The sequence below is a fragment of the Rhinolophus ferrumequinum genome, chromosome 10 (assembly GCF_004115265.2).
Source record: "Rhinolophus ferrumequinum isolate MPI-CBG mRhiFer1 chromosome 10, mRhiFer1_v1.p, whole genome shotgun sequence".
Taxonomy (NCBI): Eukaryota; Metazoa; Chordata; class Mammalia; order Chiroptera; family Rhinolophidae; genus Rhinolophus; species Rhinolophus ferrumequinum.
Window position 1 is genome coordinate 15,201,181 of NC_046293.1, and position 27,916 is coordinate 15,229,096.

General features: G+C 35.7%; 1 protein-coding gene across 3 annotated transcripts in view; it reads left to right on the top strand.

Moving 5' to 3' along the window:
- SLC41A2 (solute carrier family 41 member 2) overlaps nt 1–27,916 on the top strand; it is a 100,140-nt gene that overhangs the window by 20,459 nt on the left and 51,765 nt on the right. For all 3 annotated transcript variants that reach the window (XM_033116850.1, XM_033116851.1, XM_033116849.1), the window contains 3 exons: nt 2,500–3,200; nt 16,382–16,489; nt 27,423–27,494. In XM_033116850.1, the coding sequence (XP_032972741.1) occupies nt 2,646–3,200; nt 16,382–16,489; nt 27,423–27,494 (735 nt within the window). In that variant the 5' untranslated portion in view covers nt 2,500–2,645. The remainder of the gene's footprint in view (nt 1–2,499; nt 3,201–16,381; nt 16,490–27,422; nt 27,495–27,916) is intronic.

Here is a 27,916-nt window from a genome sequence, read left to right on the forward strand (position 1 = left end):
CTTCCTTTTTAAAAATTAACACAAAGGCTCTGTATGGTCTCTGTGCACATTGGCCCTGGTTGAGTATCTGCATCTCCATGTAACCTTCTGAGTAGCTTATGTTGAAGCGAGAATACTAGGAGCTGGACTTGCTGCATGTGCTTCCCAGGGGCCAGCTCACTTCGTGCTTAGCCACGTCCTGCACATATTCTGAGAGCGATGACTGGGGAAAATCCCTCTCTTTTTTCCCCTCCCCTCCCATTTTTCTACTTAGTGTTAGTTGGTCAAGTGTTCTGAGGACTGATTTTGAGCTTTCTGAACTTGAGAGTGACTGGATGGTGATGCAGATGTCATCCTTCCTTCTGGTTCATCAGCATTTCCATTTTGGTCAACCTGATAATTCTTCTTTAAGAGGTACATGAAACTGCCGGTATTCACGCCGGGAGGTTCAGTGGAATAGATTTCTCTGAAAACTCAGTCCCTTTGAGGTTTGTTTTGTATTTTGTTTGATTAAAGACCTCTTGGAGGCAGTGATAAGCTCGCTATTTAAATAGAGGTGAGTGGGTTGAAGGAAGTGAAACTCAGTCTAACTCATGTCAGGCTGCTGGGATATACAGCTGAGCCTCTCATTACATGGACTGTTCGCAGGCAGTTTTTCTAAACGTCTCTCTCTTTCAGGGGCTTAGTTCCTTCTCTGCTTCATTTTGGACATTGGTTCCTTTCATCAGATTTTCTTTGAACACTGACTTTCTCTGCATACCGACCAATCTGCAGTGGCAAAAAATGGCAATTAGTATGTAATCTACTCATTGGATTCTCAGTGCAAGTCCAAAGGAAGTCTGCATTATAATCACTTGGGAGCTTTACAAAAGATTTATAGGCCTCGGAGATAGCTATTCTGAGTCAGCAGGTCTGGGGTCCTAGAATCTATATTTTAAGAATGTTCCTCAGTAGGAATTCCCAGACCCCTGCATAATCACAGGAGAGAAAGAAGGAAAGTGAGTGAACGATGACATAGAGGAGTCACACCCTAGCACCCACTTGTCCCCTTCTCTTTTTCTCTTTGCCACTCCTTGGTTTTGATCTTCCTATCCAAGGAGAAGAGTCTTTGCAAAACTAATGATGAAGAATGTAATACTTTTCATTAAAAGCGGCAGTACTGGCATCAACAATTCTTAGTCTAGTTTGGTGGGTGGTCAGTCAATTTAGGCAGTGGGGCCATCTATCCCTTATCAAATCAGTGCCAATTTCTTGATCTTGGGTGCTCTTGGAAGTATAAGATCAGCCTGAGTGATTCTGAGAAACACCTGAGCCTTTGGATCCATTGTGAGAGGTGGCTTTGAAAACATCAGCCGCTATGGCAACAGTTGTCCAATAGGCTCTCTACCTGGGCAGGTGGGGTCTGGCCTTGCTGCATCAGTGCCCATCACTCCCAAACTAGCTATAGTATGCATGTGTCTGTGGCTCTGAGTTCTAAGTTGGCCAGCCAGTCGGGCTTACTCAGGAATTGGGGGTCGCAGCAGACTTTGCGAAGGGTATCAAGTGGTAAGTACATTACAAGCTTTCTTTTGGTTGGCTTGCAAAGCAGAGGATTAAGTGAATATTTGTAATCCCTTTTCATTTTGGTTATTTCCTAGATAATGGAAGGATTATATTCCTAAATCAATTATGATGATTTTTTTATGTCAGGCTATAAATATGACTCCAACCTAATTGTATATGTGAAATAAATGCGCTGTACAATATTCAGGATATTTACCAAGTGTTTTTAATGGCAAACACTGTCATTGTCTCTTCATAATTTAATAACAACATGTATGTTAAGATGTAAATAAAATAACATGGTTTATTATTTAATATGCTTAAAATATAATGTCATATACCTTTTTATTGTGTGCTGACGTATGTAAAGGGTTGTAGCAATTTGATTTCGAGACCTCTCTATAGTAATAGAAGCCATTGCTTTAATTAATAAATTTGTCTACTGTAAAGTTTACTTCAGGGACAGTTGAAGACTTTACATACCGTGTTACCCCAAAAATAAGACCTAGCTGGACTATCAGCTCTAATGCGTCTTTTGGAGCAAAAATTAATATAAGACCCAGTATTATATTATATTATATTATACCCAGTATTATATTATATTATATTATATTATTATATTTTTAATATAAGACTGGGTCTTATATTAATTTTTGCTCCAAAAAATGCACTAGAGCTAATGGTCCAGCTAGGTCATATTTTTGGGGAAACACAGTAGGTATTAATTACATAAAGTATGCAAAGATAAGAAAAACTTTTAACCAAGATTGAGCACAAAAAATAGCTCTGTACTATATTTCTGTGAACGAAGCAGTTGTATGGCACAAAGAAGTTATGTGTTAAGCCCTTGAAGTATAGTGTTGGGACCTTAGGATTGGTTTAAGAACATACATGTGTTATACCTTTAATTGTGAAAATCTTAAGTATCAAGATAGTTAATCTGATTTTTCAAAACCTATTTTATTTTTTGTTTTCCAGTTCCCATCCCTGTGTGGAACTTCTAAACATCTTTTCCTACAAAATGAAGTCAGCCTCTTTAAACCAGCGTTTGTGTGGTTCTGTTCATCTGCTACGGTCCATGAAGCTTGAGATCTAAGGAGTACAGGGTCTTTTGCGATGACAATATGACTAATAATAGTAAAGGAAGATCTGTTAATAAAACAAGTGATGGTCCAAGTAGCGGAGGAGGTTTTGTAGACTGGACATTACGCTTACATACAGTTCAATCTGATAAGTTTCTAAACTTATTGTTGAGTATGGTTCCAGTAATTTACCAGAAAAACCAGGAAGACAGGCACAAAAAAACTAATGGCATTTGGCAAGATGGATTATCAACTGCCGCACAGACTTTTAGCACTAGACCTGAGCAGCACATGGAGTACCACAGTTTCTCAGAGCAGTCTTTCCATGGCAACAATGGGCACACACCATCAGGCTGTAGCCCAGTGTATGACGACTATGCCAACTATAATTACTGTGATGAAAGGGAGACGTCCGAAACTACTGCCATGTTGCAGGATGAAGACAGAGCGAGTGATGGTGATGAAGATGCCGTTGTAGACGCAAACCAAAAATTACCAAAGGAATCCAGTGGTGTCATGGCACTGCAAATACTTGTGCCGTTTTTGCTCGCTGGTTTTGGAACAGTTTCAGCTGGCATGGTTTTGGATGTAGTCCAGGTAGGTTTTCATCTTTAACTACACTGCCATTGCTGTTTAAAGTGCTTTATGTAGATTGGTAATCTTGTTTATTTTAGATTTTACTTATCCCTTAGTAAAATGAACCGATACTGACTCTGGTAGAGAATTTGCTGTTTCTAGGTGTTTTTTATTTGTTTTCCTTTAGAAGGTCTAAGAAAATAATCCCATTCTGACCATAAAGTAACTCTTCATAAAGTGTTACAATAGTAAAGTAATCCCAAAAGGGGTAAATCAGTTAAATGAAAAACTTAATAAATATATAATCTAAATACGTCTTTATTTTTAAAATAAAAATTAATATATACTTGTTAAAATAAATTTAAACAATACAAGAGTATTAAATAAAGGATAAAAAGTCTTTCTTATTCCTCATCTCCAAACCAAAACTCTCTTCCCCTCCAGAATTTACCATTGTTACCATGTGTTGTGTATACTCACAGACTTTTTTTCAATGCGTACATATATACATATGTGTACTTTTTTTCCAAAATTTAAAATGACTCCTTTATACATTTTTATGCAACTTATTTTCATTGCTTAGTAATACATCAGGACAGTTTTCCAAATTAGTAACAAAGATATTTTGCATTTTAAAATAATGTTTGATATTGCATTGTATGTATATACCAAAATTTACTTATTCCACCATGCTAGTACTATAATAAATATTTTTATAAATATGTTTTTATATATTTATACTATTATTTTCATAGGATAAATTTAAAAAATGGGATTGCTGAGTACTAGGGTAGATGAATGTGTTTAAAATTTTATAGATACTGTCAAGTTGCCTTTCAAAAAGTTTGTACCAATTTATATTTCTACCATTAATATATAAATAAGTACTTTTATTTTTCCATGCCCTATCAACATTGGATAGTCTTGATCTTTTTCATTTTTGCCAATTAATAGGAAAATCTTTTATTTTTATTAACATTCCTTATTGTTTAGCATATTTTCATGTTTATTGACCATTCTTATTTTTTCTATGAATATTTCTTATATGAATTACTTTTTCATATCTTTTATCTATTTTAAGGTGTATGCTACTTATTGATTTGTAGTTCTTAATGTAGTATCGTTACAAAATTACCTAGTATATTCTTATCTTTCTAAAGTAGTAAATTGTTAAAAGGTGGCATTCTGTTACTATCATTTTTTATTCATCAATCAGAGAAAGATTGGTTCTGGGAAAGTGCTAGATAGGTTATCTTGTAATGTATTCTTGTCTTTCATTGTTTGCGCCCTAAAAGAAATCTCAAGTCATTTGTGATTCTAAGATACTTTTCAACAGATAACATTTTTATTGAAATAGAAAATGCACAAAAATAGAAACTCAATTTTTCCACCATCAGATGGAGAAAAGATATGAAAAGAACTGTGTTAAGAACTTTATTGAATTTTTGTGTAGACTATAATACTAACTGGTAACCAAACTTATTTGTTCACTTGAAATATAATTTTTCAAGTTATTACAGTGATATCACAGTTGCTAAATTAATAAGTGGCTTTGGTTGACTTTTTTGTGATACACCAATTATTCTGAAACAACATTCAATATTTAGCTATAAAAATGATAACATCTATAGGAATAATCTGTTAGCTTATAGATTGTTGGAATATTTACATAGCCCGTTATGTACATTCCTCTGATGTAATGTTCACTTATTTCTTGATACTATTTGAAAGAACAGCACATGTATAATTGGAAAAAGTTCCTTTTATGATTTTATGAAGTTTAATACCTCTAGCATTAAAGACTTTATAATATTAAACTTTAGTGTCGAAAATCATAAAAACAATTGTTTTGAAAGGTTTAATTTGAATGTGCTTTTAAATTTTTTTAAACTGTGAAATTTAACACATACAGAGCATAAAAAACAAAAAAGTACAGCTCAGTGAGTTTTCATGACACAAACAACCATATAACTATCGACCAGGTCAAGAAATAGAATCTTACCAGCGCTTTGTTAGTCTTCCCGGGGCTCCCTTCCAATTGCTACTCTTTTTTCTCATCACTGAAGATAATCGATAATCCGAATCTATGATGTGTTTGTCTTTATAAGTGTGAGTGATTAAACACCATCATATGGTTTTATTTAATACTTTTTAAACTTCATCCAAGGGAAGTATAGAGTGTGTATTCCTTTGTGTCTGGCTTTTTTTGCTCACTTTGTGTAAGTTTTATGAAACTAGTTCGTTTATTTTTATTGCAGTATTATAATCTAATGTATGAATATATGCAATTTATCTATTCTCTTGATGGACATTGGGATGAATGGTGTTTCCAGACTCCTTGTCTGTACAGGCATTTCTGTTCAGTATATATGTAAAAATGGAATTTCTGGGTCTGAGGATATACAAATATTCAAATTTAGTACATGTCAAATGGTTTTCCCAAGTGGTTGTACCAAATCACAGACTAATTAACAGTGTATGAGAGGTCCCATTGTTGTATATTCTTATTTATACAAGGTATCAGCAGTCTTTTTAGTTTTATAAATTCTGGCATATGTGGGGTGGTATCTCATTATAGCTTTAATGGGGATTTATTTCCCTGATAAGTAATGATGCTGACCGGCCGTTTGGACATTACTGGTACAGTTTCTTTGCCCATTTTGCTATTTTATTGTCTTTTTCTTATTGATTTGTAGGAGTTACTTGTATATTCTTGATATAAGCCCTTTAGTTATATATATTACAAATATCTTTCGCTGCTTTTGGCTTGCCTTTTCACTATTTCAATGGTGTTTTGATGAACAGAAGTTCTTAATTTTGACATAGTTCCCCCCCCTTTCCTACTCTCCCATGACTTGTGCTTTTTGTCTCCTTTTAAGAAATCTTTCCACATGGTAATTAGATTTTTAAAATGTATATATTACCTTCTTGAGCTTTGTTTTTTTTTTGCCTTTTACATTTAGATCATTCCCTCCCTGAAGTTAATTTTTGTGTAGAGTGTGAGGTAGGGGGTATGTTTTTCTCTTTTACGTGGATGTCCAATTTCATCTGCACTATTACATAACCAAAATCTTTGTTTACAAATCAAGTGCTCATTTATGTGGAGGTCTGTTTCTGGGCTCTCTGTTCTGTTTCTTTGGGGATTTATGAATCTTGGTGTGAATGCCACACTATCTTAATTACCCTAGTTTATAGGTCTTGATATCTAGTAGAAAATATTCTCTCCTTGTTCTTCTTCCTCAAAAGTGCTTGGGTTATTCTTTTTCCTTTGCATTTCCATGTATATTTTAGCATAAGAGCTTGTCCGTTTTCACAAAAAAAAAGTTGTTGCAATTGTGGTTCAGATTGCATTGAATCCAGAGATAATTAGGGGGAGAATTGACTCTTTACAAAGTGGAGTCTTCCAATACATATACATGGAATAGCCCTCCATTTATTTAGGTCATCTTTAATTCCTCTCACTGATGTTTTATAGTTTCTGACCACAGGTCTTTTATATTTTTTGTTAGATTCATTTCCAGTTTTTTGATACTGTTTATACTATTGTAAGTGATAGTTCTTTAAAAAATTCATTTCCTGTTTGTTGCAGGTATATATATTAGCTGGTAGATACAAGGTCAATACACACCTTGTGTAGTGTGTGTGTGTGTGTGTGTGTGTGTGTGTGTGTGTGTGTGTGTGTATTGACCTTGTATCTACCAGCTAATAAAATCACTTATTAATGTTGATAATTTATCTGTAAATTCTTTTGGAATTTCTTCATTATAACCATTTTTTTAAATTAAAGTTTATTGGAGCAACAATAGTTAGTAAAGTTACATAGGTTTCAAGTATACAGTTCTGTAATACATCATCTATGTATCACATTGAGTGTTCACTCCCCACAGTCAGTTCTCCTTCCATCACCATATATTGGATCCTGTTTACCCTCATCTACCACACGCCTCCCCCTCACCCTCTGGTAACCACTAAACTATTGTCTGTGTCTATGAGTTTTTGTTTCTTTGTTTGTTTGTTTTGTTCTATGTAGGATATAAAACTAAAAGCAACAAAGGAACATTATAACCATATTATCTATGAATAATGACAGTTTTATTTCTTTCTAAACCTTACATATTTTAATTCTTTTTCTTGCCATTTTGTACTGGCTAGGGCTTCCAAAGCCTTATAAAATAGAAGTGGAGCGAACAAGCAACCTTGTCTTGTTCCACATCTGAAAGAGTACGCTTTCAACAGATCATCATGAAGCATGGGGTTTGCTGTTGATTTTTGTAATATTCTTTATCAGAGTAAGGAAGTTTTGTGTTTTAGTATGCTAAGGTGTTTTTTTTTTTTAAATAATGACTGGATGTTGAATTATCAAGTGCCTTTTCTGTTTCTGTCAATAAGATTATATGATTTTTATCCTGTATTTGTTGCTGTGTTGAATCATATTGATTAAACCAACCTTGTATCTCCGGGATAAATATAACCTGGTCATGATTTATTGTTCATTTTATAAAATTCTGATTGCTTGTTAATATTGTTTAGAATTTTTGTACGTATTCATATATAAGATCAGCATATAATTGTCCTCCTACTGTCGTTATAGGTTTCATATTAGGGCAATGCTAGTCTCATAAATGAATTTTAAAATGTTCTCTTTTTTCCTCCTATTCCTTGTTAAGTTTTATGTCAGTCTGTCATTATTATCTCTTCCTTAAGTATTTGATATAATTCCCTGATTAAGGAATCTGGGCCTGCAGTTTTCTTTGTGGGAATGTTTTTAATTACAGCTTGAGTTCCTTTAAACGTCACAGGGCTAATCACATTTTCTATTTCTTTTTGTATTGCTTTTGTTCTTTTATTTTTAACCATTACATTCCTAGATGTGTATCTAGCAGTGTATTGAGTTAGGTGCTCAATAAATATTTGTAGAATAAATGTCAAACAATTGTCATTGATTAAAGGTTTGCTGTAGTCCAGGCTCTTTACGTACATCATCTTATTTTAATCCATATGAGAAAACTGTAGAGGAGGAGTTATTATCTTTGTTTGATCAGATAGAAAATTTCATGTTATTAAGGGATAGAGCTGGGGCTTGGATCTTGGTCTAACTTCAATGTCTGTCCTTTTCACCACTATACTCGATATAACTTTAATGCATGTGAAAGCATTTGTAATCCTTTAAGAGCTACTTACTTCTAAAATGATAAGATTTCAAGGCCAGTTTTAAAACTGAAAGAGATAAAGTTTGTCTATGGTGCTGTCTTAATCTGCTTGGACTGCTGTAGCAAAAGATCATAGACTGGGTGGTTTAAACAACAGACGTTTCCTTTCACAGTTCTGGAGGTTGGGAATTCCCAGATCAAGGTGCCAGCCTTTTCAGTTCCTGGTGAGAGCTCTCTTCCTGGCTTGCAGATGGCTGCCTTCTCACTATGTCCTCACGTGGTAGAGAGAAAGCGCTCTGGTGCCTTTTACTCTTGTAAGGGCACTGGCCTATTGGATTAGGGCCCCAATCTTATGACCCCAATTAACTTTTATCACCTCCTCACGGACCTTATCTTCAAATACAGTCACACTGAAGATTAGGGCTTCAACATATGAATCATGGAGAAGGACACAGTTCAGTCCGTAGCAGGTGCTGTTCCACATGCTGCCTCAGCTGGATCATCAAATTCAGGATAAGGATTTCAATGGTCATTAGTGTCTCCAGGTCATATTCTAATACGTGACAGATGGCAGATTAGGACAGATTGCTTGGTCATTATCCCCCTTCCATTTAATGGGACATCTACTTCCTGTTTTATACGACAGCTACTCTAGCCCTGCCTCTGTGCTTTCTACTTGTATTCTTTAATTTTCAATCAGTTTGCAGATGTCAGTTGATGTTTGCTGAGAAAATTTGCCAAGATCACCTGTTTGGAGTTGAAGTAATCTAAAGATTGAGTTTTATAGATATTTCCTCACTTTACAAATGAGGCTCAGAGAGCTCACCCAGCTAGCAAATACAGGGTGGGAATTCAAATTTAGAATTTTTACCCCCAAATCGATGCCTTTTTGTAGTGGTGGGAAATACAAATACATAGATATAACTACAGTGTATGACTGAACATTTAAGTACCCTTAGAAGTAAAAAAATGAGTGTTATCAGAACTCTGCCGTGGCACCAAAAAGACCTCTAGGGATACAGAATGCCTGTTTTTACATATTCAAGCTTCTACAAAAGAGTAAATTTTTGTCCCACGGAACCCTGGGTGCTTGTTCCTTATAACATCCCCCAATTAAAGAACTTAGTAAAAAGAGCATGTAAAGCACTAATGACAATACCTGAGAGATAAACGTTCAGTAAATGGTGTCATGTTAGCAAGTGTCATGCACTGAATGTTCTTTGTCAGTAAGTCGCCTGAGTTACTTCAGTCGTTGCTTATGAGGACTCTGAGGTGGGCGATGTTATTTCCGTTAGATGAGTGAGGCTTAGAGATTAAATGATTTGCTTGAGATCACACACCTGCTAAGTGGCTGCATTCAACTCAAGTTTGCTGACGCTGACATTCATGCTTTTAACTAATGTACGATCTCCTTGTTTACAGGGAACGTAACTTTGGATCCCCTTCCGCTAGTCAGAACTCTTCTGTTGTAAGAAATTGAAACCCAACTAACCAGTTCATTTAAGTAATAAAAAAAAGTAATGCATTGTCTTTTGTCACGGGGAAGAACAGGCGTACAGCCTGCCTCACATATAACTAGATCAGGGACTTAACTTTGTGACTACCTTCCCTCTGTCGATTCTCACTGCAACTTCCATTTTGGTTGTTGCCTTCATTCTCTCTGATCACAGATAGCTGCTGACAGTTGTAGGGCCACAGCCTTATAGTTTGTTTTACAAAGGGAAAGAATGAGCTCTCCTCTGTCTTCAATTAGGAAAATTCTAGGACAGACCTTTGCAGTTGGCTTGTGTTTGGTCACATGCTTACCCGGAGGACCAGTCGGTGTGACTAGGGAGATAACAGTACTGTGACTCGCCCAGTCGGAGTTACATTTCTGTCCCTGGGGGAGATGGGCTCTCAGATCAGCAATTTCACCAGAACCACAAAGAATAGGAATTTAACTTCTTCTCAAAGGAGAAGGAGTGGATATTGTTACAGCGGACATGGAAGAGTGTGCACAAGAGGCAAGAACAACACTTGCAGAGGAGCAACTCCTCTCGTGTAGGACTTGGCTCCCTCCACGGTCTTTCTGTTTCTCTGAATCAGTGGTTCTCAAAGTGTGCTCCCTGAACCGACAGCGGTAGCATCATCCAGGAACTTATTAGATACACAGATTCTCAGGCTCCATCCCAGCTCTACTGACTCAAACCCCTTGTGGGGGGCGGGCAGTAGTCTCTTCTTACAAATGTTCCTGGTGAGGCTCTAATGTATAGCTTGGAGACTATAGTTGATAATACAATATTGTATACTTGATGTCTGATATTTGTGGGCTACAGTTTGAGAACTACTGATCTCAACGAATCCAAGTTCTGTTCTTACTGGAAAGTAGGGTTGGGTGGGGTAGGCAGACCACACAATCTTTGGTCCCACTTAAGTAGGGCCCAGTCCAAAACACCAGCCAAATGCCTCACACAGAGCAGACATTCAATAATGCCTTGTTAAATGAAAGAATGCAATAAAATAAACTCTACTTCTGTTCTGCAGATTCCTGAATTTCGATGATCAAACTTAGTTTTAAATCATAGACTGTCAGAATTGGAAATATCTTTAGAAATCATCTAGTATCACCCAGTCCAAGCTCTGTGTCTTTTTCTTACCTCACTGAAAATGAGCAATTTTAAATGATTCACTCAAGAGTATGCAGCTAGTAAATGGCAGAGCCCTGTCTCGTGGGTAAGGCCTGTTCTCTGTAAGACATGCTGTAGGTGTTATCTCAGATTGCCTATAGACTTAATCTATTGTAAGATTTTATAAAATGACGTTAGTGTTAGCCACCCATCCATCTAAAAGAAATATAAGTAAACTGAGCTAATATCTTTGGAACTTCCAGTAATTCTTAAGCAAATTTATACTTACCATTAGAATATTATTGAGAGCTGATGTCTATAAACCCCAGAGAACCTTGAAGACTGTACAGTTAATGCAGAGTGTGTGCGTGTGTGTGTGTGTGTGTGTGTGTGTTTCAAAATTCAGATGGACTGATGCTATACCTGAGTTATATTTCTAACCCTGGAACTCTAAGTAGAACTATTTTTCTGATATGGAGAGTAGAGAGATCAGAGAGGAAAGGGATGCTTTGTGGAAGTTTTATGAACAATATACTGGTATTTTAAAAGTGCAAAGAGAAGGTAAGAGGGCTGTATCAACATTACACTAATTTTTATCACCAGTTTCTCAATTCACAAAGCTAGGAAGGCATCACCATGTTTTTCGCTTCATATAAAGTATAGGTATAGTTTTAGAGTTTGTATTAAAGATAAAATATCTCCTTCAACATAGTTGTAACCCCAGGAAGGCACTAGCACTCCATCTGATGTAATGTTTCTGGTTTTTATGTAATAAACACTTTAAGGACATCTACTTCCAGGAAGCTACAGTATATGTCCTTTTACCTATCCCTCTCATTAAGTATTAAAAAAACCTTTACATAAAATAAACTTTATATAAAATAAACATAAGAAGACTCTGAAAGGTGGAATGAAGAAAACAGTATGGCTAGGCCTCTTGGGGCCTAAGGAACAAAACAGTGGTGAGTTTTCTGGGTTTTCTTTTGCTTCACATATCCCACACTTGGAGCTAAAGAAGCCAGTGACCTGGAAATATTAATAGGTGCAGACAAAACAAACCAACAAAATCTAAAGAAAAAAAGCAACAATAATAACAACAACAACAAAAGCCTGTGCTCTGTAGCTAAAGGACTAAGAAAGGAGCAACAGAGCAAGACAGAAAACTTTGAGACAATAATTATTCGACCTCAGGAGGCTGTAATAAACAACATGTTTGAAACTGGAGGGCATTTTGCTCAGTGAAATATGCTAGATAGGGAAAAACAAATATTGCACACTGCCACTTATATGTGGAATTAAAAAAAAAAGTCAAACTCATAGAAACAGTAGCATAGTAGTTGCTAGGGTCTAGGTGGAGAGGTTGGTAACAGGGTACAGTCCTTCAGTTACAAGATCAGTGACTTCTGAGGCTCTAATGGATAGCTTGGAGACTATAGTTGATAATACAATATTGTACACTTGATGTCTGATATTTGTTGAGAGTCCATCTTAAGCATTCTCATACCCAAAATGGTAACTGTGTGACATGATGGGACATGTTAATTACCTTAATGGTGGGAATCCTTTTTTAAATGAATATTATATCAAATCATGTTTTACACTTTAAATATATTACAATTTGATTTGTCAGTTATACCTCAGTAAAGCTGGGGGTGGGGAGGGCCTATAACAAGGTACCACAGCACTTCATCCAGGATGGTATCAGAGAAGGGCAGGTAGAGTGCCAGCATTTTTCATCCTGTTAGCTGATAGTGACAGCCCCCAGGAGAACTGAAAGGAGAAATCGAAAAATCCACAATTATAGTTGGATAATATAACTCTTCTCTCAATAATTGATAGAACAACTAAATAGAAAATCAGCAAGGATATAGAAAAACTCAGTAAGGCCATTAACCGAAGATCTAATTGACATTTATAGACCACTCCCAAAACAACAAAATACAAGTTAGGTTTATCTCAGGGATACAAGTCTGGATCATAATAGAAAATCAGTGTTATTCACCATATTAACAGGCTAAAGGAGAAAAATCACACGATCATAGCAACTAAAACAGAAATAGCATTTGTCAAGCTATTATTGATCTTATACCAAGATAGCCATATCCTGGGCCATCAAATAAACCTCAACGAATCTAAAGTACGGAAATCATTCAACTTATGTTCTACAACAACAATGGAACTAACCAGAAATCAGTAACAGACAGATAACAGGAAAATTTCCAAACATTTGGAAACTAAACATACCTTTAGATAATCTGTGGTTGAAAGAGGAAGTCTCTAGAAGAATACAAAACAACACTGAACTAAATGAAAATGAAAGTATAACATCAAAATTTGTGCGTCACAGGTAAAGCAGTACAGATAAGGAAATTTATAGACTATTAGAATGAGGAGAAATCTCAAATCAGTAATCTAAGCTCCCATCTTAGAAAAATTTGAGCAAAATAAAGCCAAAGCAAGCAGTAGAAAGGAAATAATAAAGATAAAAGCAAAAAAAATAAAAGTCAATGAAATTAAAAGCAGGAAAACAATAGGAAAAAAGTCAATGAACCAAATAACTGGTTCTTTGAAAATATCAATAAAATTGAAAATTTATAGTAAACTGATAATGAAGAAAAAAAGAGAGAAAACGTAAGTAAGTGACCAATACCAGAAAGGAGCAGGGATATCACTACAGAAACTGTAGACAATAAAAGAATAATAAAGGAGTATGATAAAAACTCAACTCACATAAATTTTACAATTTAATTTTAAGCTAGTATTACTGAGATACCACAACCAAAGACAACGCAATTGAAAAAAAAAAAAAAAAGCTACAGACCAATATCTCTCCTGAATATAGACAGAAAAATCCTTAACAAAGTTTTGGCAAATAGAATTCAGCAATATATAAAATGAATTATACACCATGAATAATTAAGGTTTATTCTAGGGATGAAGTCAAGTTCAATATTTGAAAAATCAGTGTAATTTACTGGGTTGACATTGGTTAGTTAAATTATATAGGTTTCAAGTGTACAATTCTATAATGTTAGGTTGGTGCAAAAGTAATTACAGTTTTTACAATTATTTTTAACCTTTTAAACCACAATTACGTGTGTGTTTTTTTAATTTTTGTTGGGGAATATTGGGGACAGTGTGTTTTTCCAGGACCTATCAGCTCCAGGTCAAGTCGTTGTTTTCAATCTAGTTGTGGAGGGTGCAGCTCACTGTCACATGTGGGAATCAAACCAGCGACCTTGGTGTTATGAGCACTGCATTCTAACCAACTGAGCCTAAACCGCAATTACTTTTGCACCAACCTAATACATCTTCTATATATTACATTGTGTGTTCACCAGAGAGTCAGTTTTCCTTCTGTCTAAGGGGGTCCATATATTTGACCCCCTTCACCCTCTTCTTACCACCACCACCCTTACCCTCTGGTAAACACTAAACTGTTGTCTTTATCTGTGAGTTTTTATTTGTTTGTTTGTTTTGTTCGTTTGTTACTTTCAATTTTATATCTCACATATGAGTGAAGTCATCTGGTTCTCGACTTTTTCTGTCTGACTTATTTGGTTTAGCATAATAATCTCAAGATCCATCCATGTTGTAAATGGCAGTATTTCATCTTTTCTTATATATCCCATTGTGTATCTATATATCTATAGATATAGAATATCGATATAGATATAGATATATAGATATAGATATAGATATAGATATAGATATAGATATATCACAGCTTCTTTAGCCAGTTGTCTATCGAAGAACCTTTGGTTGTTTCCATGTCTTGACCACCATGAATAATACTGCAGTGAACATAGGGGTACCTATACTTTATAGATAAATGTTTTCAGATTTTTTGGGGGTAGATACCCAGAAGAGGAATTGCTGGGCCATGTGGTAATTCTATTCTTAACTTTTTGAGGAACCTCCACATTGCCTTCCGCTGCGGCTGCACCAGTCTGCATTCCCACCAACAGTGTATGAGGGTTCCTTTTTCTCCACAACCTCTCCAACACCTGTTATTACTTGTTTTATTGATAATAGCCATTCTAGCAGGTGTGAGGTGGTATCTCATTGTGGTTTTGATTTGCATTTCCCTAACAGCTAGTGAAGTTAAGTGTTTTTTATGTATCTGTTAGCCCTTTGTATGTCTTCTTGGGACAAGTGTCTGTTCAGGTCTTCTGCCCATTTTTTAATTGGATTGTTTGTTTTTTTGTTGTTGAATTGTATGAGTTCCTTATATATATTTTGGATATTAGCCCCTTATTGGAGGTGTTGTTTGCAAATATCTTCTCCCGGTTGTGTGGTTGCCTCTTTGTTAAAGAAGAAACTGCTGGGCCCATTTTTAATTGGTTTGACTCTGGAGGGGTTCCCTTGCGAATCCTTTGAGCCAGGGTTTTACCAAAGACTGATCTGATAAACATTTCCTAAATTCTCTTTAGGCCCTACTTCTGTACCTATTTGGAACAACCTCTAGGGAAACTTTGGGGACAAATTTAATTTTTCTTTCATTTATCAGATGGAGTTAAAGTGTGCTTTTCTCACCTGTCTTGGTATTAATGATGACTGTGTTTCTTATTATTTTTTGGCATAAATTAATATGATTAAACCATAAAGTCTCATACTGGGAACTTTGTCTCTTAATAACAGCACTTTGTGATATTAAGTCATTTCTATGGTCTTTTCAGTTCATAAAGTACTTTAATATTTGTTGTTTTCATTATGGTATTTCCCCAAGGGCTAGACAGGGCAGATAATATCTTTATTTCATGGCTGACGAAATTGAGATCAGAAAGATGTGTGACTCATCCAAGATTACACAGTCAACTTATGAAAGATCCATGCCTGGAATCGCAAATTTTCTAATTTCCAATTTAGTGCTCATTTTATGATCCTGTGCTCTGCAACCTTTTGCCTCACGCCCTGAAAATGGGACCAGAACATGGATAACTTAGAACTCCTGAGGTCAATTCTAAGTCCCATATTTTGATCTTGGGAAAATCATTTAACTTCTCTGAATCTTTATTTCTTCATTTGTGAAATTAGGTAATATTACTGTAATATTCCTGTGTGGTGGTTGTAATTAGTGTTGGAACCAAGATTCAAACCCATGTTACCTGATTAGTCTACGCTCTTAACCGCTAGTTACACTGACTTTTGGCATCATAAGAGATAAAGTAAAATTTAAGTGTATCAGAGATGTGTATCAAGTTAGATATATTTTGGGATATAGTGACTATCACTCCTAACACTAAGTAGATCTTCTAAAGTAACTCAAGGCTTCAGAGCGCTGGAGAATGAGGGTAAGCTAAATGTTCATTGATTAAATGACTTGTCTTATTATTCAAAATGCGAATGCAACATTGGAAAAAAGGCTGAGATTTTTTAGAAACATCTTTGTTCTAAAATGTTTTTTAAAGAGGGTCAGAAAATTCTTTTTTTTTTTTTCTTACAGCACTGGGAGGTGTTCAAAAAAGTAACAGAAGTTTTCATTTTAGTTCCTGCACTACTTGGTCTCAAAGGGAACTTGGAAATGACATTGGCATCTAGATTATCGACTGCAGTAAGTCTTTTTCCTGCTTCAAAGTATGTATGTTACCAATGCTGTTTCCCTGTATTACGGAGAACTTGTATCAGGAAAAACTTTTTTCCTCTATCTGATAAATTTCTGGACCTCAGGGCTGTGCTAAGTAGTTATGCCTGATAAGATACCCTGGGTTCTCTGGGTTGTCTAATCAGAGAATTATAGGACCTCCTTTATCCTAAGTAGTAGTAGGATATTTCCCTCCTTTTATTCCAGGGCATTCTGGCAGTTATCATCAGTGCTTAACACATGGGACAACTCAGATATTGAGATTCTTTATGATTCAATGGTTGGTTGATTGGCATTTAAACTTTTTGTCATTATAAAAGTCATGCATGCTTATTGTAAAGCTGCAGAAGAGGGGGAAAAGTATGAAGAAAAGAATTTAAAACTATCCCAAATTCTTCACCTACACATAATCACGATTAATATTTTGGTATAGATCCTTCTATACTTGGATGGCTAACTATACATAGTTAGGTATGTCATAATTTATCTACATACTGTATATTCTGAAAAAGAACTGGAATCATAACTATTCTTTTTTATAATCCAGGCTATCCATCTGAATATAGACATACCGTGATTATCTTTCCATATCAGTAAATGTAGACCTATACCATTATTTTATTGTCTATGTGCTTTTCTGGTATATACAGAGGGTGCCAAAAAAATGTATGCACATTTTAAGAAAGGAAAACTGTATCAAAATTGTAATACTCAATATATACCGATAACAAAAGATGAATACAAGTCACATTTGTCACACAAGTCACTTCTGCAATTACAAGAGGTGCTCAAAGTGGTCACCATCAGCATCCAGACACTTCTGATCACGGTGAACTACTGCTTGAGCAACGCTGACCAAAGTGTCCACTTGTATACATTTTTTTGGCACCCCCAGTAGTTCTACCACAGTTTAATCCATCATCCATTATTGGATATAGGCTCTTTCTAATGTTTTTCTATTATAAACAATGTTGTAATGAATATTATTATACATACAGTTTCGCATTCTTATTTCTTTCCGCAAATTCTAGGATTGTGACTACCATTCAGAAAAAAATGCATACTTTTGAGGCTTTCGTTACATATTGCTTAATAGTCATCCAGAAAGGTTAAACATTTTTGAAAATACTGCCACTAGTAGCATTCTGAGTTATTTTCAGAAGCCACAGAGGACAGTGTTTTTTTTCACTATAATATTCTTTGGGTGTTCCCCATTGTGGGACCGTGTTATGGTTAAAACCACGTGGCTTGTCAGGTCCACTTGGATGAGCCATTGGCCCATTGAGTATTAGCGAAAAATTAACAAAGCCATCAGAGCGTATTACTGATTGCAGTGCCTTTCGTGTAAGAGGTATTTTCTTTTCCTTTAAAGAAGCTACAGCACATGAATTCATCTATGAATTAGGGGAAAAGATTGTGTGTCTAAAGATAACCAAGATTCGGAAGCTGAACAACTGTGTTGTGGATGACAACACTCTCTTCTCCTCCTGCCCTCTCCTCCCCGCCCCCTAGACCACTGTGAGTGCCCTAAGGTTTCTTGAGTATAAGCTGACCCTGGAATATCTTGTGGTGCCAAAAAGTAAAGAAATGCTTAAAAAACAAAACAAAACAAAAAGATAGGACATAACAAAAGGAAACAGGGTAACATACTAGAGGCTAGCCAGATCGGGGATGATTTGAGCCACAAAATACATGATAGTTACAGATTATAACATGTGGCATAAAGTAAGAATCCATTAGTCTGTAACGGAATAACAAGGCATGCCAGGTTTCTACTGTCATGGAATTTATGTAAATGCTTTAGTAAGGGCAGTAAAGAAAGCAAAACAGGGTAATGTGATGAAGGGTGGTGATTCATGACGGCTATTTTATACTCAGTGGTTTGGGAAGCCTTCTCTGAGAGGTGATGTGTAAGTTGGAACCCGAATAATAAAGTGAGTCAGCCATATCAAAATTCGGGAAGACCATTCCAGGTTACTGTTGTATCTCATCAATGTTACCATGTCAGTATAATAGTGTCGAATACTTACAAGCATTCTACACAGATTCACTTTGACAGGTGGGCCTGGGGCAGGAATACAAATGGAGGCCCCAAACCAGACGCCCATATAACATATGTCTATGTAGTTTCAAATGATACAATCTTACAGATTAAGAGGAATATATCTGTCTTTCTACTTTGGCAAATATATCGTTTTGAAGACCTGGAAGTCCAATGAATTCTTGGATTTCTTGGGTTCGATTTTGGAACATCGTGTTGTAGAGAGAGCCAACCCCTGGTCTGAGGCCTGTCCCCCTTCCTCCCCACCCTTGGCCCTATGTCCTGCCCTTGGAAAGACCTCACACATACTTCAGGCCCCATGTCCAAGCTCCTTCTATAACCCCAGTGAATGGCCACCCTTGAGTACTCCTTGGGTTGGCCATGCACCCATTGGTGGCATGGTCTACCTTCGGGAGGCCTGACTTCAGGAAGAGTCCAGGCACTGGGCTCCAGGCCATTTGGTCAGGGAAGTTTATGGTCCCAGGTACCTGGAACACGGCCTAGGAGAGGAGAAGGCACAGGCTTTGAGTGGACACACACCTTGGGCCCTATGTACTCCTCACCCTGTGGGTGGGGCATAGCTAAAGGAGGGCCAAAGGAGGGCCCTCTAAGTCATGGATCTCAGAGCTGGGACCCCTCTCACCAGAGTTAGAGTACTACTGATTCTAAATTTGAGGAGTGAAAACTTCTTTTGGCCTAAGAAAAATTGCAAGACATAGAAGAGATTTTGAAGCTGCCTTGTGATGTATTTCTACAATATATTAAAACAAGATGGAAAAGAAATCATATATTAAAAAGGATTACTTCCACAAAATGGCCTTAATATTGTACTCTGAAGGTAACAATAATAGGATTTACTAATAGCTAGTGGTTCCTTACTGAAAAAGTGTTTTTTCCTTGGAGCCTTTTTAAGTAACTAGATAGATGTCCCTTGAGGTGTAAAAGTAACTCTTACATGATATCTTCTATAAAAGCCCTGTCATTCTACTGTGGAGAAGATATTGAAATTAGCATGATGCAATAAAAGCTGAGATAGCGGTGGAAATTCTGGTGGGTTTTTGTTGTTGTTGTTGTTGTTGTTGTTGTTGTTGTTGCTGTCATCGTCTTGGAAGCAAGTTCCATCTCTCCATTGTTAGACTTTCAGATCCAAGGTTTAAAGACAATTTTTTCTCAATTGATCATGTGAAGCGATAAGTATGTGTAAAAATATTAAAATAAAAAAATATATGTTAGGGCAACCATCTTGGACTCATTTGAAAATATTTAGAAAGTATCATCATCAAGCAGTGTACAAAGCTTTAGTTTATGAAATTTTTCAGTGAAATTGCATCATCATTATCAACTAAATCTTCAAACCTGGGAATTAAAGAGGAAGCAAGCCTTTTATCTTAACAAATCTTATATGAGAGGAAAGAAAGCCTAATAGTTTGGTAACCATCATTCTCAGTAGTATCGAGACTGGCAAAACTAGTGAAAAGCAATCTTGATTCTCTAATGACATTTCTTGAAAATGAGCATCTATATAGTATTACAGGTAATGAAGTATAGTGATCACAGGATCAATCTAGAAGCTTTCAATGTTAAGAAATTATTTCTAAAACGTTAAATAACAAAATTGTAATGGAATTTTAAAAATTTGATTGAATTTCACATTTATTCTAGTATCCCAGAAGTTCGTTGTATAATGGTGACATTTGGTGTCATTGAATATTGATTTGAACACTTGGCCATTTGGCATTCAGCTGGAATGTGTGCCTAGTATACCGTTAGCTTTTGTCTTAAGAAACAAAACAAACTGTTATGTAGTTTTACTAAGGTTTTCAGAGTTAGTGAAATTATATACATGTGTTCCATCTGCCATCTTTTCCCAGGATCTACACTTGCATTATGTTTTAAGAATTGATGGATCACCTAGGTTTGAAGTCAATTCAAGAGGTTTTTTTGGAAGGAGAGGAGAATAAAGAAGAGGTCTTGAGAAGTAAAAGTGGCAATGTTTAAGAGAGAAGGTTATTAGAATGAGATTTAAAAGGTAGCTGTAGTTTCATTTTGTTGGAAAATGAACTTTGTTCTGATAAATATAGTTAAGCACACAAGCATTTAAACAACTCGATAACACTGCCAGGAAAACTGAAATTTTGGCCAGCCTACCTCAAAGAAATAGGGTGATGCAAAAGTAATTGCAGTTTAAAAGAAAAATTGCAAAAACCGCAGTTACTTTTGCACCAACCTAATATTTCTACAAGCAGCATTCTTGAGCATTATCTAGCACTTGTCTAGATTCAAATAATAGATTAAACAAACCAATTCATTTTAAAATTTGCCAGGATGTTGGGAATCTGATTAAAAAAATAATATTAAAGTAAATTAAATTCTGTGTAATTTGATTACCCATTACCATTAAAACTGAAAAAAAGTGAACTTAATCTTAATATTTTTACTTGAACTTTAGTTTATTTGTTGTAGCATCTACATTTTATATTAAACATTTTCATCAACCGTCTGGTTATGTTTAGTTTTCTGTTCATATTTAAGAGAGGGAAATGCCAAAGCTGATTAAAAGCTCAGCACATGGGAGGAGCTTATCAAGCACATGGGAGGGTCTTCACTGCAGGGTGATCTAGCTGGGCCTTTCTGTGGGAAGGTTGAGGTGGAGTTGTGTCTTCCATAAGTCAAGAATTGTCACTGATTGTAAGATATTTGAGCCATAAACTGAAGGAATTATCTAGTTCTCTAAGCAATTAAGACTTCATAAATTAGATGACTATACCATGTTATCATAGCTTGTTGCCATGAGTTACTACTTTTCCAGATACTAATTTGTTTACTTCTATTTTTTGACACTATTTGACATAGGGATGTCTCAGGCAGTGCCAAGGGCCAGAGACAGACTGTTGTTGATATATTAGCTCAATGGTTCTCAACTGTGGTGTGCTGATCAGCTGAGTCAGCAACTTGTTAGAAATGCAAATTATCAGCCCTATTGCAAAGCTCCCGAATCAGAAACTCTGGGGGTGTGGTTCAGCAATCTGTATCTTAACAAGCTCTCCAGACCATTCTGATACACATCAAAATTTGAGACCCACTGTGCTAGATGAACAGCACGGAGGCCAATAGGGCTGGAACCAAGTGAGAGAGGGAGTAGATCACAGGGCGATGAGATTACCTGGTGGGCCATTGCAAGGCCTTTGGCTCTTGTGTGAAATGGGAAGCCACTGGAAGCTTAGGAACGAAGGAAGGATGTGATCTGACAGATAATTTAAACAGATTATTTGGATTGTTGTATTGAGACAAGGCTCCGGGGGCCCAGGACTGAAGCAGGGAGACAAGATGCGAGTCTGTTGCAGTGATACAGCCCAGAGAAGATTTGGGCTTCTATCAGGGTGATAGCAGGGGATGCAGTGAGATATAGCTGGAGTCCAGAATTCATTTTCAGAGAGAGATGACAGAACTGACTGATGGATTCGCTAAAATTAAAGACTGGTAGTAGCCACTTGAAATTTTCTCTGGATTTTAGACAAGTAAAAGTAAACATATTAGTAGCTGGAAAGTAGTCAGTTGTGGCATCAAGCTTTGACAACGTGGTACATTTATCTAGTTTGTGGTGTTAATTGTTTTGAGAGTTTGATCTCAAAACTAAGTTTGCTAGGCAGAGTACTGCTATTCTTATAGAATGCTAGAGTCATTGTCAGCTGTATTCCAGTTTTGATACTCTGCCCACTGTTAAAGCAACTCTGTGCTAATGACTTCTTAATAGCAAAATCCCCAAAGTCTCACCTTCTATAGATTTTTCACTGATGATTCACTACTTGAAATTTTTATTACCCTCAACTTTGAGACCCCACACTCTCCTCATTTTCCCACCTCTTTCATTGCTGCTTCTTAGTCTATTTTTTTTTTGTTTTTGTTTTTGCTCATCCTCTTGATTTGAGTCTTTCTTAACCTTTTCACTGTTAATTGATTACAAGTTTGTTCTCCAAAATGTGTCAAATATCCACAGAAAATAATTACAGTATTTATATTTTTGAGTATATACAGTTAAGATGCTACATTTTATTAGAATAAATGATTACTTTAAAGTATAAACATTTCCTATTGTTATTCATTCTTGAAAAACACAAAAATATAAAAAAAATGTACATCTGCTTTCCTGAACTTCCTTTCTGGGACACTGAGCTTGTGGTGTAAAGTCGAACGCCGCAGTCAGTGGCGTGGAACTATTATTCGACTATAGACAAACGTCACAGTGAAATGTTCAAGTTTTAGTACCTTGTTCTACATGTTCTCGTCAGCTATTTTATGTAATCCACCACTTCACATGGCTGATTCTCAGATCCAAGTTTCCAGTCTCTTTTCAGAGTTGAATTTTCAGTTGTCTGCAGTACTCACTACATTCAAAACTAAGCTCATTTTCTCTTCCTCCAACCATACTCTTTTATCTATATTTTTTATCAGTTTATTAAAATTGCCAATCTCCTCATGCCACCTCTCCATCCAGTGACTGTCTAGACTATCTTTTCTACCAGTGAAATCCTTCCTTTCTCTTTGCCCCACCTGCCACCATCTTAATGTAGTTGCCTATTGTCTCTAATTGGGACTGCTGTATTTGATTCCTAACAGTACTCTCTGGTTCCAGGGAGAGGGGTGAATGAGTGTAAGGTTTTTTTTCTTTTAACTTAAAACAAGCATTATTTGAAAGTCAGTTTTTTCATCTATGTGCAAAAAGTAATTCTTTTTAAAATTTTACAATTTCCCTATGTAGTATTAATTTTCACTTTAAAAGTAGGACTAGAAATCATTGTAGCTATAGAAGGGCAGTCTATGATCACTTTCATCTTTTTGCTCCATAAAGGATCTTTTCTCATTTTTATGATTATCTGCAGGAGAAGCAGGATAAATGAGCTTATAGGATTATAAGGAAGGCCCTGGAAAGTTATAATGATAGAGAACTTAAAACACAAGATATCAAATATAGCCTACTCACTCAATTTTTTGAAGGTCAATTGTCTTTAAAACTTGTTGTTCTATAAAGTTAAAGATTAAATTTCACAGATAAAAAACGTTTCCTATTTTAACAAGGGAAATTTAATAATGATAAATCGAAATCAACTTTATCTTGCCCTCTTGAGTCAAAATATATTTCTAAAAGTATGATGATTAACTTGAATAATTTCTTCCTGGATTTTATCTTTACAACAATAGATATATATTATAGTAGATATTGTTATAGATGCATAACAGTAGTATATAATTGGAAAATAAGCCAAGTACAGTGGTTCTACAAATTGTTGGCTTTAAGTTCTGTTACCTGAGGTCTAAAATTTTCTGCCTCTGAATACTAGATGTAAAAGAGTCAAAAATGGTATCTATTATCCTAAATACAGTATTTCTTTAAAAAAAAAAAGTTTCTAAAACTATTTCTCAGAAGCCAATCATTTAGCACACTTTGATGAACACTTTTCCATCTAGGCAAAACTGATTTCTGTTGCCTCAAACCTCTTCTCAGAGAATTCTTGATTCTCTGAAATTATTTTGTAACGTTCTACCTTTTTAATTCATTAATTAAAAAAAATATACATTTGAGCCTTTACTAAATGCCAAACACCACACTCAAGATTATGAGCATATGCATCACCCCTATACATCCAGAAAGATATTAGGGTGCGTGAGTGTGTTATTTTAGTATGCTATGTTTTATTATACAATATTTCAAGCATATACAAAATATATATTAGGGTTCCCTGTTCTAGTTAATGACAGAATGAAGTGGTTGAGTGAACCTTCCCAGAAAAGAAAAATTACGAAATCTAGAAATACTATTTGAAGGCCATGGAAAGTGATCAAATGCAGGTAGAAACTAGAATTTACCCTTAAAGACCATAACTTCAGTGGGTAAGAATTGCAACTTCTATGGCATTTTTGCGTGAAGGAGTTCCCCAATCTCTGAATCTCATGTGGCAGGCAGAAAACCTATAGTCTTACCAGCTTGAAATGGCAGAGGTCAGGGAGTCTGGCAAAAAAAAAAAAAAAAAGCGGATTTGTGACAGGGGCCTATACTTTAAAGACAAAACACCAGCTAAAATCTGTGAGTTTTTGCGTTTTTGACTAAGTACTTTGTGTTTTGAGCATAGCTATAGTGGCAGAAAGTTTAGTTTTATTGGTTTGAGTTATCAGGTAAACAGAGTTTGGGCCTGACAGAACAGGTGCAAATTTATGGGGACATCCCAGATGAAAGAGCATTGCAGAGATTAGGAGCTCCAGAATCTGAGTATTAATTCTGCCCAAATCTTTGGCTGTCCATTAAACTGCACAGATACAAAAGAGATCCCCCCAGGCAGGCCCGGTGGCTCAGGTGGTTGGAGCGCCGTGCTCCCCATAACGCCGAGGTGGCCGGTTGAATTCCCACATGGACCAGTGAGCTGCGCCCTCTACAGCTAAGATTGTGAACAACAGCTCTCCCTGGATCTGGGCTGCTGTGAGCTGCTGGAGGTTGGCGTGAGCTGCCGTGAGCTGCTGTGAGCGGCCCACCGTTGACTGGTGACCAACTGCCTCAGCCTTGTGAGGGGAGCGCAAGGCTCATAATACCAGCCAGGGAGCTGTGTCCTACACAACTAGACTGAGAAGCAACGGCTTTAACTTTGCGGGGGGGGGGGGGGGGGGGGGGAGGGAAGGAAGGGGGGGGAAAAAAGATATCTCCAAAGGGCTAGGGTAAAAAGCAATAGTTGGTAGCTGAGAACCAAGCAGAGATATTGTCTGTTGAACACTGTGGGAGAGAAAAGAGACTATAATTTGAGTCTGTGCAAATTAATTGCTCATTACAAAGGAAATCCAATAATCCACAGAAGAGCACAACATTATACACATTATTATACTGTCTAGTTTTCAACCAAAAATCACTGTGGAAAGAAACACAAAAGTGTGGTTTATATTCAGGAAAAGTGTGATTCATATATAGCCATTGGAAAGTGACTCACAATGGGCCCAGATTTGGATTTAAGAAAATCTTTCAAAGCAACTAATATAAATATATTCAGAGAACTAATGGAAAAAATGTTCAAAGAATTAAACAAACATGTCTTGATGCGTGAACAGATGGGGAATCTTAAAAGAGTAATGGAAACTGTAAACAAAGAATCAAATGTACCACATTGGTGACAGCAGAAGAAAGAATTTGTGAACTTGAATATAGATCGATAGAAATTATCCAACATAAAGAACCCAGTGGAAAAAAAATTGCAGAAATATAAATAGAGCCTCAGATACCATGGGACAATATAATAATATCAAACATATATATGATATATTGATATACTAAATATGGTAAAATTTTAATATTTGACAAAGCCAGGCAGTGGGAATATAAACATTTATTATTGTTTTTAAAGTAGTTACTGGTGTATGAAATTATCTTACTTTTTAAAAACTAACTTTGTTGAAGTATTTTGATAGTGTTTGCATTGAATCTGTAGGTTGCTTTAGGTAATATGGACATTTTAACAATGTTAATTCTTCCAGTCCATGAATACAGAATATCTTTCCATTTCTTTGTGTCTTCTTTAATTTCTTTAACAATGTCTTGTAGTTTCCAGTGTCTCATACCTATTTCTTGGACACTAAACCTGAGAAAGTTTCACTCTAAACATTGCTTGTAACTTAATACTCATTTGAGCAAAGACACAAGTTACTAGAGGTCCAAACACAAATTTCATCAATAATTTAGATTTCCAGGCTTCGGACAGAAGTATTCAAATAAAGACAGCATGAATAATTATCCAAAACACTGAAAATCTTAATATTTGCATTTGCTGGATACTTTGAGGCTACAATTAAGAGTGAGGTTAGAGAACAGAATCTGTTTTCTAGACTGATACTGGAAATGTTGATGTAGTACTTAACCTAATGGTCTGAAGCCAATGAGCTAAACTCTAGCTTGTCCATGGTTAAAAATACCCATAAATAATAACTCATATATTTCCCCCTTTACCCATTCAGCTATTTTCCACGACCAAGTAGATGATGAATAATAGAAACCTGGCTCAATTAGTATATTTTTTTAAATAATGATTGCTCATTGTTTTCCAAAATACTGCATTAGAAAAACTTTCCAGATTTGGATATACATGTTTTGAATCCTAAGTGGTTGAGAAGTATGATTTAGCTTATACCACAATTGAATATATGAATAGTAGTAGTATTTTTTGGAGAGTATTCTTCCATGTTTTAGAAAGATGTATACCATGTTTTCCCGAAAATAAGATGTAACCGGAAAATAAGCCTTAGCACGATTTTTCAGGATGACATCCCCTGAACATAAGCCCTACTGCATCTTTTGGAGCAAAAATTAGTATAAGACCCGGTCTTATTTCCAGGGAAACACAGTAACTTTAATAGTGAAATACATGATCAAACTTCATATGTGAACTGAATGAATTTTTTATTGCTAACAGTTTTAGTCACGAGTCAAATACAAATTATGTACATATGAATGATTTGTTTACATCTGGGTTTTTTAGTCAATAATTCTTCAAATGACATTAGTTTCATGATGTAGAACTAATGCTAGGAACTCAAAATTATATATTTATATTGGGCCTCAATACACAAAATTTGGCATGTTAGAATGACACCAACATGTACAGTGCTAACTAGCCCACTAGTTCTTGTAACCTAGTAATTAAGCAAAAACAATTTCTTAAACATCTCATGCAAGCTCACTGTGAGATACAAGACTGGTAGTGAATTCAGAATTATATTTAAAGTGCAATGTGAGCTCATCGCATTTACTAAAGAATTATCTTTGGGTTTAAAATACAATAGAGAGCTTATAAATTATTCAGTGATACATGAAAATATCCACCTTAACAGGTAAATATTGGGAAGATGGATTCACCCATTGAAAAGTGGAACCTAATAATTGGCAACTTGGCTTTAAAACAGGTAAGTGATACACGTGTTTATTTACAGATCTTGGGTGTTACCTGTAAGAATGAAATAAATTTTAGTGTTATTAAGTCTACCATTTAATTGTTTCAGGGGACCCAAAACAATTTAGTACTATGACAAAGTGATAAAATAAATAGATACCCCTGATTTATGAAAGTTTTCTTTGTCTAGAAACTGATCATAATCTTCTAAACATGAAAAATATATAATATACAAAATATTTTCTATTATAAGTGTGTAATAGAGCCAGAATTTGAGTTATATCTGTATAAATAAATATTTAGCATTTCATTGCTTAGGTGCTATTTTTCTACTTTGATTTTTAATGTAAATCCTCTAATTAAACTTATCTCTTTTTTGTATGTTATGGTCAGATGTTTATTTAAGCTAAGTTGTCCTTAATTTGTCAGTGTTGC